Source organism: Camponotus vicinus, unplaced genomic scaffold, assembly GCF_025532165.1.
Source record: "Camponotus vicinus isolate PSW18456_S1 unplaced genomic scaffold, iyCamVici1.0 SCAF_11, whole genome shotgun sequence".
Lineage (NCBI taxonomy): Eukaryota > Metazoa > Arthropoda > Insecta > Hymenoptera > Formicidae > Camponotus > Camponotus vicinus.
This window is the reverse complement of record NW_028141947.1, coordinates 7,128,443-7,146,257: the sequence shown is the minus strand read 5'-3', so window position 1 is coordinate 7,146,257 and position 17,815 is coordinate 7,128,443. Positions and strand designations below refer to the sequence as shown.

The window sequence follows — 17,815 nt, the reverse complement described above, 5'->3', positions numbered from 1 at the left end:
GCATCTAAAACAGGTACCAGTCCTGACTACCTCCGAGCGACAATTGTTTTTGACATGACCAAAATACCAGCACTTAAAACACTGGACCGGGCGCCTCTTGAGAAGCTCAGTTCTCACCCGCGTCCAGCCCAGCGTCACTGTGCCAATCTCAGCAATCTTTACCGCTGTCTGCAATGGGTAAGTAACCCAGGCGACACCCATCCCGTCGCGCATATTGTTAATGGGACTAACCTTAAGATCGTGACATGCGCATCCACTCAGTGATTCGAGCTCCTTATACAGGGTGGCCCATTTTAAAACATCCAGTCGAATATCTCGAAAACCAAGCCCGGGAGAGAAAAATGTTTCAGACAAAAGTTGTTTGGTTTCGAGGGGGCCATAAGATGGTATCATTGGTTTGACCTTGAAGAGTTATTTGAAGGTCACATGAAGGTCACTTTCAATTTCTTAAATGGAACCTACGATTTGTCATTGCATATTCTTGTAGCTTATCTCGAGAGCTTTCCAAAACACTATAATTAAGTACCTTTCCGTTAAGTACTTTTTGAGTTATGAGGCTTGAAATAATTTCATAATTTTACATAAACCGTAAAATATCTTGTAAAATATTCATTTTTCGATTATTTTACCTTAATACTTTTATGTACAAAATAATGAGAGGAATCAATTAGTGTAAAGAAAACACATAGTTGTTTCGAAGAAAAAATATGTAATTTGCAATTAACAATTCCATATTTTTTCTTAAAAACAACTGTGTTTTCTTAAAAACACATTTTTTCTTAAAAACAACTATGTGTTTTCTTTACACCAATTGATTCCTCTCATTATTTTGTACGTAAAAGTATTAAGGTAAGATAATTGAAAAATGAATATTTTACAAGATATTTTACGGTTTATGTAAAATTAAGAGATTATTTCAAGCCTCATAACTCAAAAAGTACTTAACGAAAAGGTACTTAATTATAGTGTTTTGGAAAGCTCTCGAGATTAGCTATAAGAATGTACAAAAATATATAGGGTGTTCCATTTAAAAAAATTGAGGTGACCTTCACGTGACCTTCAAATGACTCTTCAAGGTCAAACCAATGGTACCATCTTATGGCCCCCTCGAAACCAAACAACTTTTGTCTGAAACATTTTTCTCTCCCGGGCTTGGTTTTCGAGATATTCGACTGGATGGATTAAAATGGGCCACCCTGTATATGTCCTCTAAAGTCGTGGAGGGGTCGATTCCACGGAGACGCAGTACACCCATGGACACCGGGTTGTTTACTCTGGCTTCTTCACCGAGGACTGCCGCAAGGCTGGCTCTTAGCGTTCCAGCCAGCTGTTTTCCTTGGGGACCAGGCACTTCGATGACAATTGCTCCGTTCATTGCTCTACGGATAGTGGTAGTCTGGATTCCAAGATCCTTGACTGAGACACGTTCTCTGGCCTTTGTCAAGATTTCCGCATATGTGGCCCCACCCGGTTTGTTGGTAATTGTGACTACTGCAGGTCTTATGAGTCTTTTATCAGATTTCGCTTTAGTGTCTTTATTGCCAACAGAGCGTTGTCTCGGGCCGGTAGTCTCTCTATTAGCAACCGAGTTTGGCTTATGCTTATTTCTTTTTTCTACGCGAACCTATTCAGTATCACTAACTTGAGGGTGTGAAGGTGGAACCAGTTGCCTGTTTTCAATTACCCTAATACGCTTAACACTAGGCTTGATCGGCGCGTTAGAATCAACGTTAGTATTTTTAGAATTAAGATTAGTATTACTATACTTAAAATCATCCTTATCACTAATATACGCATTAGAATTAGTGTTACTGTCGTTGTACATAACGTCCGTCCTATTATTCTTCATATCGCGGTTAGCTATAAGTTCTGTTTTATTTGTCCATGATGTGGTGTCCATTCCCTTAGGCCAGTCGATCTCCCGATTCATGTATGCATCATTATTAGAGCATCCAGGCATATTGCTAACAAGTGGCTCAACATCCATGTTTGGGCTGCTGGTATCCTGCCGGAATGGGGTTACCGGATCCCCTCCTCCTCTGCTATCTATCCTCTTATCCGCTGTCTTCTTTACCGGTGTGGATTTCCTAGCAATAGTGAGTGAATCTCTAGAAGGTCTCTTCATGGCTGTATATGGTCCGAAATCATCCTTCAGGAATCTGACCTCACGCTCTAAATTGGCCAGCATTCTCCGCAGACTTTCTATCTCCGTATTTTGTGTCCTTTCTCTTCGCTTAAGCTCATTGAGCTCTTCCTTGAGTACAAAATTCTCATTGGAGACTAAACACGTCACCAACGGTTGTTAACTTTTCGATCATAGCCTTGGTAATTTCAGTGGCTATGATCTTACTCTCTTTCACACGGCCTGCTACCCGGCCAGAAATATTACTACAGCGGGCCCTCTGCTGTTCCAATTCGGCTAAGTGTGCCAAACACCTCTCGCAGCTAGGTCCATTTTGAGCCAATCTTCTCGCGTAAGCTGTAATTCTCTTTCAGCTTCGTCTTTTGTTACAATGATGGGAACCAGCGTCCTCCTACTAGCTTTCTGGATGGGTTTTTTCTCCGCTCGATTTCTTTGTACGTCTTTCTTCTTACGATAACTTCTTTTAGATGAGCAAAAGCTGCTTAACTCTTCGCCATCAGAACTTGTTTCTGATTGATCCTGAGAGGTCTTCCTGGTTCTCTTATTCTTCTTACGCGCAGATGACATTTTACTTCTGTTATCCGTAAGGTCCTCTTCAGATTTATCGTCCTCATCTTCCTTACGTATTCGCTCTACAAGTGAGTCGATATATTCCTCCTTGCTGTCTCTGGAGTGTCTACCAGACATCTGATCCATTTCGCGAGATGACTCCTCATCTTTTCCAGATTTGAAGGACTTCTTGCGTCGGGAAGCCATCAGTTGACTAAAGTCAGCTTGTTCCTTCATCTTCCTAGTGCTGGTTCTAGTTACTCGTTGCTCTGACAACAAATCAGGATCTTCATCCAAGTCCGTGCCAATATCAGTCCCGAAGACACTTCCAGTTTCTTCTTCACTGACCTGTTTCTTGGTATAATCTTCCGGTGACTCCGTAGACACTATTATCCTAGTTTTAATCGGCCTGCTGATAGGAGAGCTCATCGTGCCACCAACCTCACTATCTGGAGAGGCAGACGCCTTCCTTTTTTCGGTAGTAACCTTTGAAGGTGCCGCAATCTGTGTCATTCCCGGCTTATCCTCAATTATGCATACCACGGATTCTGATGGATCTGGCTCAGCAGTAACTATTTGGTCTGCTGGGGCGCTGGCTGAGACCGCCCCAACAGTGCCCTCGCATGATTCCTGTCTTTCAACAGTCGACCCGGCGGCGTCGGGCGCACCACCGTGCCGGCCTCTGGGAGATCCGAGGGCTCCCTGAGGCGGTAAGACCTTATCTTGTTCCTGTTGCATATCCATGTTGTGTAAATTTGGGAGCGAAGTTCGAGCACTCCCGCCTCTAGAGCGTTTGGAAGAATCGAGTTCCAGGGTACGCTCAACTCGACAGGAGCTATGGTCGTTGGTGCGCTCCATTTCTGAATAGGATGATTCACCTTGTTGTGTAATGGATGACAATAGTGAGCTCGAGACATCATCCATTCTTTGCTCAATGCTTGTCAAGGCATTCTTTTTAGCCTCAAGTCTCTGACTGATATTCTGTAGAGCCGCTTTAGTTTGATCTATTTCGTTTATAATCCTAGTATCCAGGATAATCTCAAGTTCCGGGTCGCTTTTACCTTTTTGATCTTCAGCGCAACCTCTGTTTACCTTACAGTCGTATAATGCGTACTCAGGGGATATATCCCCCAAAGGGGGGGACTCACCCCTAAGGACACTAATTTCTGAGTCAAGATCGTGCTCACGGACCTCAAGCAGTTTGATTCTATGTAATAGATAAATTCTAGTCAAATTCATTTGCTGCCCGAAATCATACAGCAATTTTACGTATGCTAAGGTGGCTCTGGTATTGTTCGCGTGTACAATTCTACCTTCTTGTATGAATTGACTGTCCAAAGAATATAAATTGCGGATAGCGCATCCTACCAGCTGCTCAGGAGGGGCATTATCACGGACAAGTACCTGCATGAGGCCGCGAACATCGATCAGCTTCTCCATCGTCAGTACGCACTCCAATAGTAGGAATTAATAACAAAGACAGCTAGATAATAGCTCTTTCCAACTACTGAAGCACGATACGGCTTAATATTACTATAAAAGTGTAAAAACTATCTTAAGTTACGAATAATATCAACAAAACACGAGTAAAGAAAACATTACAGTCTTAACTTATTACTAGTCAGGCCGCAATTCTATATTATTTATCGCAATAATACAACGCTACTAATTAATGAAACACTATTTTGTGTTGAAACATCAAACATCAGTTCAGCCTATATTAATCAAATTTGTTATTAATAATCATAGTGAGATAGTCCGCTTTAGTTTAGTTTTAGTATTTTCTTATATTACCATCATTAACTCTATATCTAAAGTACCACCAGATTAAAGTAGTCAGTGGTAAAAAACACTCATACATAGACTAATTAGATTGCTAAATATTAATACGTAGACCGCGCATGCCTAGAGCAACCACAATGCTACTGCGCGCGCAATGACAGAATCCAACCTTAGAATATTATTTAGGGGAATGTTCCAGTGATACATCCAGCAATGCGCATCACTGGATAACTTCTGTTATCCAGTGCGCAGCGGTACTAATCAATTTATTATTATAGGAAAATAGGGTTATTTGGATTCCAATGCTTCCAATACGCATCCGCTATAAAGCTCACAGTCCTACTGTGCAACAATTCAACCCTGCGCAAACAGCTTAGTGAATACTAAACTGTAAACAAAACAAAGTATTTATTACAGCAGAAGGGTGTATCTGGGCGGTACAAAGACCATCCCCCCAACGCGCATCAAGAATTCGTAGTCAGAAGTTTCTGCGCATCCGAATTACAATTCTGGTTCCATGGCCAATTGGGGGGGGGGGGCGAGTGTATGCGTTTCCACCTAATGCGCATCCCCCCACATGCACACGGATCGACTGCGCAGCGGATAAATCCCGCACTTCCGGTCACCAGTTTTCGGATCTTTTCCTATTGGCGAATGCGACAGTGCAATTAGATTGCGCAAATTACACAGCTATCTAGCTTAAAAACTTAAATTACATTAACAAGTCTTTATAACATTACTTAGCAAATTATAAGTAAATTCCATGTGGAAATTATTAAATTACTATTAATATTATTCTAAACTGACAAATAACTAATCTGGGAATCATAATATTTATGTTCTCATTATACCTCTACTTTACGATCTCAACCACATGTATACCAGCCTTAAGGTACAATCAACTGACTTTCCTCACTATGTAGCTTTAGTCACAGATCACCTGTCATATTATGCACAACACGTGCACACAGATCTGTTGTTTATCGTTTAAGTGTTACTTTAAACAATATGTAGAGAATAATAATACAATTTTATGCTTATAGATCTTACGCAATATACCCGGGAGTGACAGAATTCAGCGCAGAAACTACATCTAACATCAATCGATATATATCGAAAAGTCGACCGAGTGCCCCGCAACTCACTCACTGTATTTATGCAAATTCCATACAACAATTGCTAAATAAGCAATCAGTATAACATTACGACAATGTAACGGGTGAGTAGCATCATAAATAGCTATCATACATACGGTGTAAGCTATATACTTCACAACATATTGTGGTTATATATTGCCAAGTTTGTCAACGTTAAACATTAAGCGACCGCTATTTTAATATGTGATTATTATTTTTAGTTCCTTCAGTGTGTTGCACAGCCTCAGTATTTCGTTACAATATAACGAATGAATAACACCACAAACAACTATACATTCGCTATCATAACCATGTACATCGCTATTATTCACGCAGACGGCAAGTAATCTAAACTTTAAGGGAAGTATATTTCAGCAATTCCAGAATATAATTCCATTAAGTGCGTTATTGTTATAATTTCTACCATGTAACCGCTATTAATATACCGCCTAATCTGGTTAACGAGTAACCACAATAATTATAATATTATATTTATAAACCACATTAAAGCATATGGTTGTAAATTTGTAATATTTACAATGTCTACAACCACACATCAACAATTCATATATATGTTACACAACTAATTACTGATATATTAATATATTTATGTTATTTATATTTCCAGGATGTTATATTGCAAAAGTTGCATTTATAACAATAATAATATTATTACTTGGATTCGACACCTAAGATCATCATCCGTGAAACTTTATATCAGTACTAAGGATATTCGAAGTCAACCTTAAGTCATTTTCACATAAATCTAAACATAATCACAATTCGATGTCTCTCCTCTAGCTGCTTACAATATTATGCACCGACTATCAAAAATCAAGCTCAGCATATATATAATAAGCTAAGTTGTAAGATTTTAATTACAGATTACTCCATTAATTATATATCCAAGCAAGACAAAATATAAACTTATAATATTACATCCATACAATTTGCAATTGTATATGCAACTGTATCTGTAATTTCAGAATTTGATGTAATGCAGTTGCATATTCAATACGAGACGATGACCAGGTGATTCATCCAAGCCCATTTCAACGTCCGATTAATAAGGACCAATTTAACAGTCAAACTAATAAATTTAAGACTATTATCAATTCGCATTTATATGAATTGCAAGTACATGAATTGTAAATTGATCTCAGTGAATTCCACTTCGCATGGATTATCCGTAGCCATCCAAACATGTAATATTGTATAATTACATTATAAAATCATCAATCAATAATTAAACTAGTTGTATAAAGCTAAACTAGAAAATTAGCTTAATGTAACCACAGTATCAATTACACAGTTCAGTATACAGGGCGATCCTGAAAAACGTTATGTCTTTAAAATGACGTATTCCTGACACCATTCTAAGACAATTTTTCCTTTACCAAAATTTGATTTGAAGCGTAGTTTTTGAATTATGAGCAAAAATAGTTAGTAAATCACGCGTCGGGTACAGAAGGCAGGCAGGAGCGGCGCGGCGTGCCGCGAGCGCGGGCGCAGCTGACCGCCCGACGGGTGATTATCACCGCATGAGTCGCTAACTATTTTATCTTATAACATAAAATTATGCTTTAAATAAAATTTTGTTAAAGAAGAAAATGTCTTAGAATTACGTCAGAAATACGTGTTCCTTAAAATAACGTTATTTTAATAATGAAAAGTTGTTCCGGATCGCCGGCCGTCCGACGTTGCAATCAGCTGATTGCTACACGCGATGTGTGTATGGCGGAGTGTGTGCGTAAGAGAGAGAGAGAGAGAGAGAGAAAGAGAGAGAGAGGGAGGGTAGGAGGGACAGACATTCATACACACGCACGCACTTTTTTTCTCGCTCTCTTTCTCTCTTTTACGCAACACTCATACACTCTCTCATTCAGTCTCTCACTCACACTCTCTCGGTCACTCACTCACTCACTCACCTGCTTACTCACTTGCTCACTCACCTTGTAGCAGCGTAGCGAATCTTCATGCTATGTATTGTTGTTATCTGCTGCACGGTTATGATTGCTAGAGATGCGCGACACATCGAAATTTTTTCGATTATTAGTCTCACACTCGATTGACACAATACAGATTACACGATAACGAGTTTACTGTTTATTCACTCACTATTGATTTATCGATACCAAAAATTACTTTCAAAGAAACGCGAATGCAAACAGCACATGACTCGACGCGAAGCGACGGACCGCGGAGACTGCGCGACAACAAGAGTTATGTTGCCAGAAACGCGACACGCGACGTAATTAAAATTACATTATTCTTGCGATTGACTTAAATCTTCGCATCGTGAATGCAATAATTTCGAAAACGTAATAACGTACAACACATGCTTTTTAAAATAATAATTATTTATTATAATTAGAAATAGTTATTATTTATAATAAATAATTAATTTTTTAAGTATGTCATTATACGTTTCATGTTTTCTACCGCATTCGCAATGCGAAGGTTTTAGCCGATCGTTCGTCTTATCTCGCGTCAATCACGCGCCACGCGCAAGTCGTTTGTTAGATGTCGCGTGTCGCGTTTCTGGCAACATAACTCTTGTGGTCGCGCAGTCTCCGCGGTCCGTCGCTTCGCGTCGAGTCATGTGCTGTTTGCATTCGCGTTTCTTTGAAAGTAATTTTTGGTATCGATAAATCAATAGTGAGTGAATAAACAGTAAACTCGTTATCGTGTAATCTGTATTGTGTCAATCGAGTGTGAGACTAATAATCGAAAAAATTTCAATGTGTCGCGCATCTCTAGCAATCATAACCGTGCAGCAGATAACAACAATACATAGCATGAAGATTCGCTACGCTGCTACAAGGTGAGTGAGCAAGTGAGTAAGCAGGTGAGTGAGTGAGTGAGTGACCGAGAGAGTGTGAGTGAGAGACTGAATGAGAGAGTGTATGAGTGTTGCGTAAAAGAGAGAAAGAAAGCGAGAAAAAAGTGCGTGCGTGTGTATGAATGTCTGTCCCTCCTACCCTCCCTCTCTCTCTCTTTCTCTCTCTCTCTTACGCACACACTCCGCCATACACACATCGCGTGTAGCAATCAGCTGATTGCAATGTCGGACGGCCGGCGATCCGGAACAACTTTTCACTATTAAAATAACGTTATTTTAAGGAACACATATTTCTGACATAATTCTAAGACATTTTCTTCTTTACCAAAATTTTATTTAAAGCATAATTTTATGTTATAAGATAAAATAGTTAGCGACTCATGCGGTGATAATCACCCATCGGGCGGTCAGCTGCGCCCGCGCTCGCGGCACGCCGCGCCGCTCCTGCCTGCTTTCTGTACCCGACGCGTGATTTACTAACTATTTTTGCTCATAATTCAAAAACTACGCTTCAAATCAAATTTTGGTAAAGGAAAAATTGTCTTAGAATGGTGTCAGGAATACGTCATTTTAAAGACATAACGTTTTTCAGGATCGCCCTGTATAATGTAGTCCAATAACATTACAGCATTATAAGATAATCTACAAGATATTTATATCCGCTCCGTTAATTAATATATGTATACATACATAAACCACTACAGTTTCATTTCGATTAATGATAATAGTCGAATAATTCCTCTAAGTTCATATAATAAGTACATTACATCAATTTAATAATCAAAATGATTTCATGACCATCATTAAGTCGCATATATGCAAATTTATAAGTCAATATATAATAATTAATGTTATACTCAACTCAAGTTAATCAACACGTGTAGTTTAATAATATGCTTGCATATGTATTGCATTATTAAATTATAATTTCAAAACAGTTATATATTATAATTAATCATGCACATAACGTTCCAAATTTTATAATCAGTTTTACAACAGTTCATAGCATTTATTTGTAACTATTATTTAAGTTATACTATGCGGAACTTTCCAAGCATATGCTTACATAATATATAATTATCCGATTTACAAATAGCCTCAGTGTATGACAACCAATATTGTATTCAACCCAAATTAAGTCAGCATGTATAATTTAATAATATACATGCATATATATAGCACTATTAATTCAAAGTTTCAGGCCATAATTCAATACACAATTATATACTATAATTGAATCATACACAATTCGTTCCAAATCTTTTGGACAGTCTTACTACAATTCATAGCATTTATTATAACTATTAGTTAAATTATATTATACTATGCAAAACTTCCTAGTATATGTTACTTGATATTTAACTTTATAACAGAAAATAAACTAATCTTATTCAAAACAATATTATATTGCACTACACTAACATTTAACGTTGAATAACCAATTTGTTATGCACTATTAGTATAAATTTATGCAAGATAATCAATATAATGCTTGAGTAACTCTTCTCACACAAAACTAAGAATTCTAATTCAAAGCAACCGCAGTTTCTTAGCTGTCAAGTCAATTCGAAGATAATCTATACTAGAGTACTTTAATATAATTTTAATTCAATTATTAATGGTTTAATAGATAATTGCTATTTCCACATATACGTGTGCGACTTATAAGCGTTACAGTCGCAGATCAGTGTCCACTGTATGCACGCTGCATGCAGGACCCACTGCGTATAACCGCGACGTCGCACACAACTTGTAGCAACATTTTAATTCATTTTCCAATGAATTGCAGAAATATCCTTCAGCTAGTGGCGTTGAGGGGGCATGTCGCAACAATCAACATTTGTGTGTCCAAATGCTCGCGATGCCCATCCTTTGATCAAGTTCCACAATAAGACCTCAGATTACATTTGTTACGTCCAACAAATGCTGCAACAAAACAGATGTCAGTTCTGTTCAGACCTTAACGTAAATGAGCACAAGTATTCATATGCAAGTCAAAAACAATATGATTGCAGTATAACTATATCATGTATTCTATGTATAAAGTTTCCTGCTTGATATAAAGCAGATAAATATACAATTAACAATTCCTAATACGGACACAACTTAAGTAACTGTCTTATTAAAAATAATTAGTTAACTAAAGTTTTATATAATTATTTATAGTATCATAATCATGTCATAAGACATATATCTTCGTGTTATTTTCAACCGTGAAAATAATCAGAGCAATTAGACACTGCACAGATATCCAGAGTATAACAATAGTTATTTAACTCAACAGAAATTAAATAATTAGTACTGTAACAATATTAGCTCTCATAAGAGAATTACAGGAGTAAATAACAAGTGCAAGTCAGTATTGCCAATCCACTTGTCAACACGCGCGCACTGCGTTGACACCAGAATTTGTTCAAGGCGCATCGACGTCACCGAGCACATCACAACGCACAAGAGTGCCACTACCAAACTGAGCACGCGCGCGTTGCGCAGAATATGTCAAAACGCTACACTGCGCAACTGCACTCACAACTACACCAAAGGACAAAAATTGTTTAATTAACATTTATGAGCATGTAGAACCACGCTAAATGCAGCAAATCAGTCTATTATAGTACACTGCACCATCCTATGGCTAACAACATCTATAAATCGCCATATAGAGCACCAGTCAGTGCACATCAGACCCTCCAGAAGAGAGAAAGAGACAGAACTATGCAATGTTCAATGCTTAATTATTATAATCCTAAGCGCAAATTTGCGAAAGTATCTATCATCCACTACACATTTACACACTACACAATGGTAGAGCATAAGCACATTTAATATTTTTAACTCCAAGGAGTTATTTTTAACTTCCAGCAATGCCACGTGGATTCCCCTAGGGAGTGTGGAGCCTTACAACAGTTTATCGTTAATAATTAATTATAACGACCTCCCCGGGCAGAAACCACATAGTATATCACGCATAAGATTTCACTTTTTTACAAATGGGTCTCAATCAACTCCGCATGACGTAAAACGCCTAAAAAATCGATTTTCAAAAAATCCCTCACTAAATCGCTCTTTAGTGGGAGATAGTCTCTGGCCGACTCAGGCTGCCGCCCCCTTTTTTTTTTTTTTTACCATGCGGGGAGGGAGGTGAGAATGCGTTTGCGCAGACCCATGGGGCCGGCCCCATGGGTACTGCTGGGCTCCGGGACTGATGGTCCCAACTACCAGCTAAACTCACCTCCCGTGACGCCGGTGTCACCTACCACTGGTACGGGGACGTCAGGGGAACCGCTGCCGCATTCTTCCCTGATGTCCCTCATCCTTGTGCCTAGATTGCACTCTTCCTCTTTCCGGCTTCCTTTTTCTCGCACCTTCGCCTCTTCTTCGTTACATCCTTTCTTTCTTCTCCTTTCTTTCTCGTTCTCTACTTACTCTTCGTGTGAATATGTGCACCTTACATGTGTGTGGGTGTGCGTGTGCGTGCGTGCGTGTGTTGATGTGTACTTGAGTGTGTGTGTCTGAATGTGTATGTGTATGATTGACTGGTTGGGTTGCACTTTCACTTTCTACTTAACTCTTTCTTTCTTGCCTCTATGGAGGCTACCGCCCCCTAATCTAACCTTTTTTTTTTACCGTTCGGAAGGAAGAGAAATGCATTTACGCAGACCCTGGGTGCGGGATTCCCAAGGGTACTGTCGGACTCCAGCCTGAGATTGGCCGACTACCGACTAAAACTCCCTATTCGGCGGTGTTTCTACCTCTTGACTTGTTCGCGTCAACGGGATTGCATCGCATTTCTTCATCGGCGCAAACGTCTCTTGTACTCACTGTACCCAGTCCTTACCGCGTCCTTCCTATCTCCATCATGTCCTAACCTGTTGCTTGTATCCTTCTGGTTATTCCTAACTCGGTATGAGAGTTCTCATTTCTTCCCAGCTCTAATCTTCTTAACTCCTTTGTGCGTGTTTCACGTGTTTGTGTGTGTTACTGTTGTGTTATCTAGTAATGTTTTATTGTGTTTGTGTTTGTGTCTGTGTTTATGTAAGTGTATGTTTCTGTATTTGTTACATTCGTGTAACATGTGTATGCGTGTGTATTTGTATCTGTGTACATGTGTATTCATAAGTATGTGTTAGTTAATTATTTGGTGAATTCCCTAGATTCATTTCATTTTCCTCGTCTGTCTCACAAAGTCCAGGGCCTGAATCGGTGTCACAAACGCTATTCCTCTCCCTGTCCTGCACACCTCCAAATTCCACTCTTCGATCCTGTCTTTCTCTCTCTCTCTTCCTTTGTTTCTCTACTTTCTCATCCTCTTCTTTCCTGCCCATCACAAACTGTGCAAAGGAATTTACCGCTAGCCAAGTTTCTTCACTAGAACATATTGCCCTAATTATATTTTCTATATTAATTGCCTTATTTATCGCCGTTTTCATATTATCTCTCTCTGTGTTCCACTCCTCACATTCCATTAGTGTGTGTTCCGCGTTGTCAATGTATCTACCGCAATATGTGCACATAGTAGACTCTAGTTTTTTAATACGCTGTAGATATGAGTTAAAACACCCATGACCTGTGAGAAGCTGTGTCAGATAATAGTTTAGACCTCCATGGCTTCTCGTCAACCATTCCTGAAAATACTTGGATATAGCAGCTCTTACCTTAGGACCCGGTAGGTTCTCATTCCGAATTCTTGTTTTCCACCTTTCTTGCATCTCTGTTTCTTCTTCCTGTTTGAACTCGTCTTCCTTTTCCTTGCTCCAGGTTTTGTTCACTTTTGTTTTGTATTTTGTCGTAAATCCTTTTGTATTTTCTCGCTACTAGTATCCAGGGAGGTGTTCTTGCTAGGAGCGTAGCAACTTCGTAACACACTGTCCTGTATCCAGCCACAATCCTGATTGCTAGTTGCCTTTGCACTTTTTGCAATGGCCTCTGTACGCTCAGGTTTTTCGAGAATCCTTCGTACCAAATCGGTGCTCCATACATAACGACGGATTGGATCACATAGGCGTATAATCTCCTTTTACTTTCATGAGGCCCTCTTAAGTTAGGCATTAGTTTACAAAGTGCCCTTTTTATTTTCTCAGCCTTTTCATGCGTATATCTGAGATGCTCCCTAAAATCCAATTTGCTATCCAGTACTACTCCCAAGTATTTCATTGTCTTTCCTATTTTAATCTTTTCCCTATCCATTATTATATAATCATCCCTTGGTGGTCTCTTTCCTTTTTTCCCCAGAAAAGCTAGAGCCTCCGTTTTTTCTATCGCTACCTTTAGTCCAATTTTCCTTATTTCGTGAATTGTCCTATCCGCCTGCATGCATGCCCGAAGTTTCGCCTCTTCGTACGTTGTTGCAACTGATGTTATAATAGTGTCATCTGCGTAACCTATTACTTCACAACCTATCTCTTTTTTCACCTTTAAGATCCTGTCATATACCATTATCCAGATCAATGGACCCAAAACCGAACCTTGGGGAACACCTCTCTGCACCTCAGTCCTGATCCTGGATCCATCCATAATCGAGTATTCTACATACCTATCTTTAAAATAACTGTTTAAAATATTAATCAGATACCTAGGAACTCTCTTTCTAATTAGCATGTTCCTTATTTCCATCCACGGTATACTATTGAAGGCGTTCTCAATATCTAAGCTTATCACTATTATGGTGTCCCCATCCTTCCTGACCTCTTCAACAATCTCCTTCACTCTATTCAGCGCGTCAATTGTGGATTTGTTTTTCCTGAATCCGTATTGGTTCTTGCCAATGGCAGCGAAGGCCAAACCCCTTCCTACCATGTATTCCATCCAGTGCTCAATTCTCTGTACTATTATCCTTTCGAGGAATTTCCCAACATCATCAATCAGGCATATAGGTCTCGCTTTCGGTATATCTTGCTCTTCGCTTTTCGCTTTCGGAATTAGTACCAGTTTCGCTTGCTTCCATTTCCTAGAGAAATTTCCTTATTTCAAACATTTGTTCATTATTTCCGCTAGTTTTTCGACCATCTTTCCTGGCACCTTTCTCCACATTCTTAACGTAATACCGTCTGGGCCTGGCGCGGTATTTCTCTTCTGTTTCCTTATGACGTTGCATAATTCCAACGTACTGATATCCCATTCATCCTTCCATGTCCTAACATGCATTTCTTCGTCAACCATATCCTCGGTTTCTCTAGGGAATAACTTAAAGATTAATTTCTCCAGTTTGTTCCTTTCGAGTGTTTCAGTTAAACCTGGGCCAAAGGATCTAAGCTTGTTCATGATTAGCTTATAGGGGGTACCCCACTGATCTTTATCGATCTCCTTAATCAGAGCCTTCCACGCTTCCTCCTTAGCTTTATAGATTGCCTTTACTACCTTCTTCCTATTGTTTCTGTATTTTATTTCTAACCTTTTCAAATTGTCTGTATCCATTTCTCCTTCTCTTTGTCTTAGTTCTTTTTCTCTTTTTCTAGTTTTGAGTCTTGTCCACTTTCTTCTATCAATTATGCATTTATTTCTTATTTCCGCAATATTGTCATTCCACCAGTATACTTGCCTTTTATTAGTAGTCGTCTTCCTAGCTCTGCGCATGGATGCATCTGCTGCCTCAATCATTGTCTGACGAATCCATTCTACATCGTTATCCTCTCTTCTCTCCTCTGTACTTTCATTGTTATTGTGCATGCTACATTACCATTTCAAATCTTCGTCGTAAACTTCTTGATCCAATGTTTCCATTTTCCATCTGGGACTCGTATCGTTACTATTCTTATTCGTACTATTCTTTTTAGCTATATGCTTATTCATCTTGTCCTCATTCCTTTTCTCTGAGTCTATCCTGAAAGTTATGTAGTTATGGTCTGACAGAGAGAGTTTCCTCACTTCCACCTTCCATTCCTTAATTTTCCTTGCCACTATTGGCGTTGCCCAGGTCAAGTCGACGATCGATAGACCTTGCGGTCTAACACATGTTGGCACATTTCCCTCATTTATCAAAATTAAGTTGTTTGTCTCCATCCATTTCATTAACCTATCTCCTTTACAAGATGTATACCTGGATCCCCAGGCCAGTGAGTGAGCATTAAAATCTCCACATATAACTACCTGTTTTCTTTTATCCATCAATCCTATATTTACTTCCAACTTCCTTAATATATTCGAAAATTCCCTTAAGTTAACCCTTGGTGAGATATAGCATGAAATTAACACCATATCTTTGGCTTCAATAGCTATAAACTCCTCTTCTTTAACCCTATCTATCACCTTCGGTGTCCAGTGTATTGCCGAGCTTTTATTTTTACTGCTCACCCAGTTCTTTTCCGGGATATGTACTGGTTCCGTAACCATCGCAAAATCTATTTCCTCTTCCTTAATAAACTGTTGTAGGATGTCGTATGCACCCCAACAGTGATTCGTGTTAATCTGAACTATATTATATCTCATCCGTATATTCCATCCTTTCTCCCTCCTTGTCCTCAGCTCTTTCCTCTTTATTTTCTTCAGCAACCTCTGTTTTTCCTACCGTTTTTTCTTCTACTATCCTTCTTCTAGGTAACTGTGTTGTCCTTTCCGTTTCCTTACTTGCCCTACAAAATCGCGAGCCAATCCTGTGGTTAGTGGAAAATCCTCTCTTCTCACAAATAACACATCTTGGTTTCTCACTACTGCATGTCCCAACTGTATGTCCTTGAGCCCCGCAGTTGTAGCAAGATCCCTTCCTTTCAACCTCCGCGTTACATGAGAACCGGACGTGTCCAAACTCCCAACACTTGTAACATTGTAGCGGCCTTTTTGCTAGCAGTTCTACCCTTGCTACAGTCCATCCTATTTTTATCCTACCTACCTTTACAACATTATTGGCAGCTGATATAGGGCATCGCACCCAGATCATACCTAGTCCGTTGTACATCCATTTTATCTCTCCCGTCTTTATCTCATCGACGCTACAATCTCCATAGTCCATGCAACCATATCCTTAACTTCATCCTTCGTGGCCGATTCATCCAGACCCACAACCCTGATTTCTGTCCGTGCCATCGGTCTGGTTATCGCCACATCCTTTTCTCCTAGTTTCTCTTTTAATTTATCCAACAATTTTTTTGCCTTCTCATTACCTTCCTGTCCTGGTATTTCAATTAAGAGACTCCCGTTTATTCCTTTCTTGATTCTAGTTGTTTCTATGGGTCTAGTTGTTTCTATGGGTCTAGTTGTTTCTATGGGTGAGCGTTGGGTGACTGGGAGATAGGCGGAGTAAGAGCTGAGTGTTCCACGAAGCTATGGAATCGGAACGGTAACCGAATGGAAATATAAACAAATATGGAAGTTAATAGACAACGATTAATTGTTGCAGCTGTAGTGCTAGGAGATAATTTACTTAGATCAATTGTAATATTTGATGGTGATTCTGACAGTAGCGATAGTGATACTGATGAAGATGATTTACAATTATGGAGAAAAATGATTCTACGCGGCAGATCGCATAAACCTTTGAGATTGGAAGGTTATGTCGAACGTATAATTCCTCTACTCACAAAGGATCAATTTAGAAAACATTTTAGAATGATTCCAAACGTTTTTGAAAATCTTGAAGCATTACTTGGTCCAGTATTATCAGTTACAAATGGAAAGGCAGTGATTCCAGTTAGAAAGCAACTATTAGCAACATTGTGGCTATTAGCTACTCCTGACTCATATCGGTATGTTATTACAAGTAAAATTGATATTTGCGGATATATTTACTGCTATTTGTGGATATACTTATTGAAAATATGATATAATTTTTCTTTCGTCTAGTTCTGTCGGTGAAAGATTTGATATAGCAAAGAGCTCTCTCAGTTACAGCTTTATGAGAGTTATTGAAGCTATAAATGACATTGCAGGCCAGTTTATCAAATGGCCAAGAGGTCAATATCTACAAGAAGTAAAAACAGGTTTCAGTAAAAACATTGCATTGTATGGTATTATTGGTGCTATTGATGGCACTCATATTTTGATAAAACAACCCAGGGTATAATATAATTAGCTACAATCATGATAATTATATATGAACAAATATAAAAATAACTTGTTTTTTTCCTTATATGTTTTTCTTTATGTATATTTTAGAGAGATGCCCAGTTCTACAAAACTTATAAAAAGACGTATGCAATCACACTTCAAGCTGTTTGTGATGATTGCTTACGTTTTACAGATTGTTTTGCTGGCTATGCTGGCTCAGTTGGTGACTTGAGAATCTTACGAAATTCAGACCTTTGGAGAGAAATTCAGATCGACAAACAAAATTACTTCCCTGAAGATGAATTTATCATTGGCGACAAAGCTTATCCAGTATTAAGCTGGTGTATTCCTCCATACATAGATCGTGGTCAATTAACTAATGTA

General features: G+C 38.9%; 2 protein-coding genes and 1 long non-coding RNA gene across 3 annotated transcripts in view; all 3 read right to left on the bottom strand.

Moving 5' to 3' along the window:
- The window catches only part of LOC145961821 (uncharacterized), a 210,134-nt gene extending 202,346 nt beyond the window's left edge, over positions 1–7,788 (bottom strand). The window contains exon 1 of the long non-coding RNA XR_014435709.1: positions 7,563–7,788. This is a non-coding gene — a long non-coding RNA (uncharacterized LOC145961821). The remainder of the gene's footprint in view (positions 1–7,562) is intronic.
- Positions 7,789–15,124: 7,336 nt separating this feature from the next.
- LOC145962257 (uncharacterized) lies at positions 15,125–15,781 on the bottom strand. The gene has a single exon (XM_083083218.1). The coding sequence runs from the start codon at positions 15,779–15,781 to the stop codon at positions 15,125–15,127; it is 657 nt and encodes a 218-aa protein (XP_082939344.1).
- Positions 15,782–15,866: 85 nt separating this feature from the next.
- Positions 15,867–16,397, bottom strand: LOC145962256 (uncharacterized). Its single transcript, XM_083083217.1, has one exon. The coding sequence runs from the start codon at positions 16,395–16,397 to the stop codon at positions 15,867–15,869; it is 531 nt and encodes a 176-aa protein (XP_082939343.1).
- Positions 16,398–17,815: the final 1,418 nt, after the last annotated feature.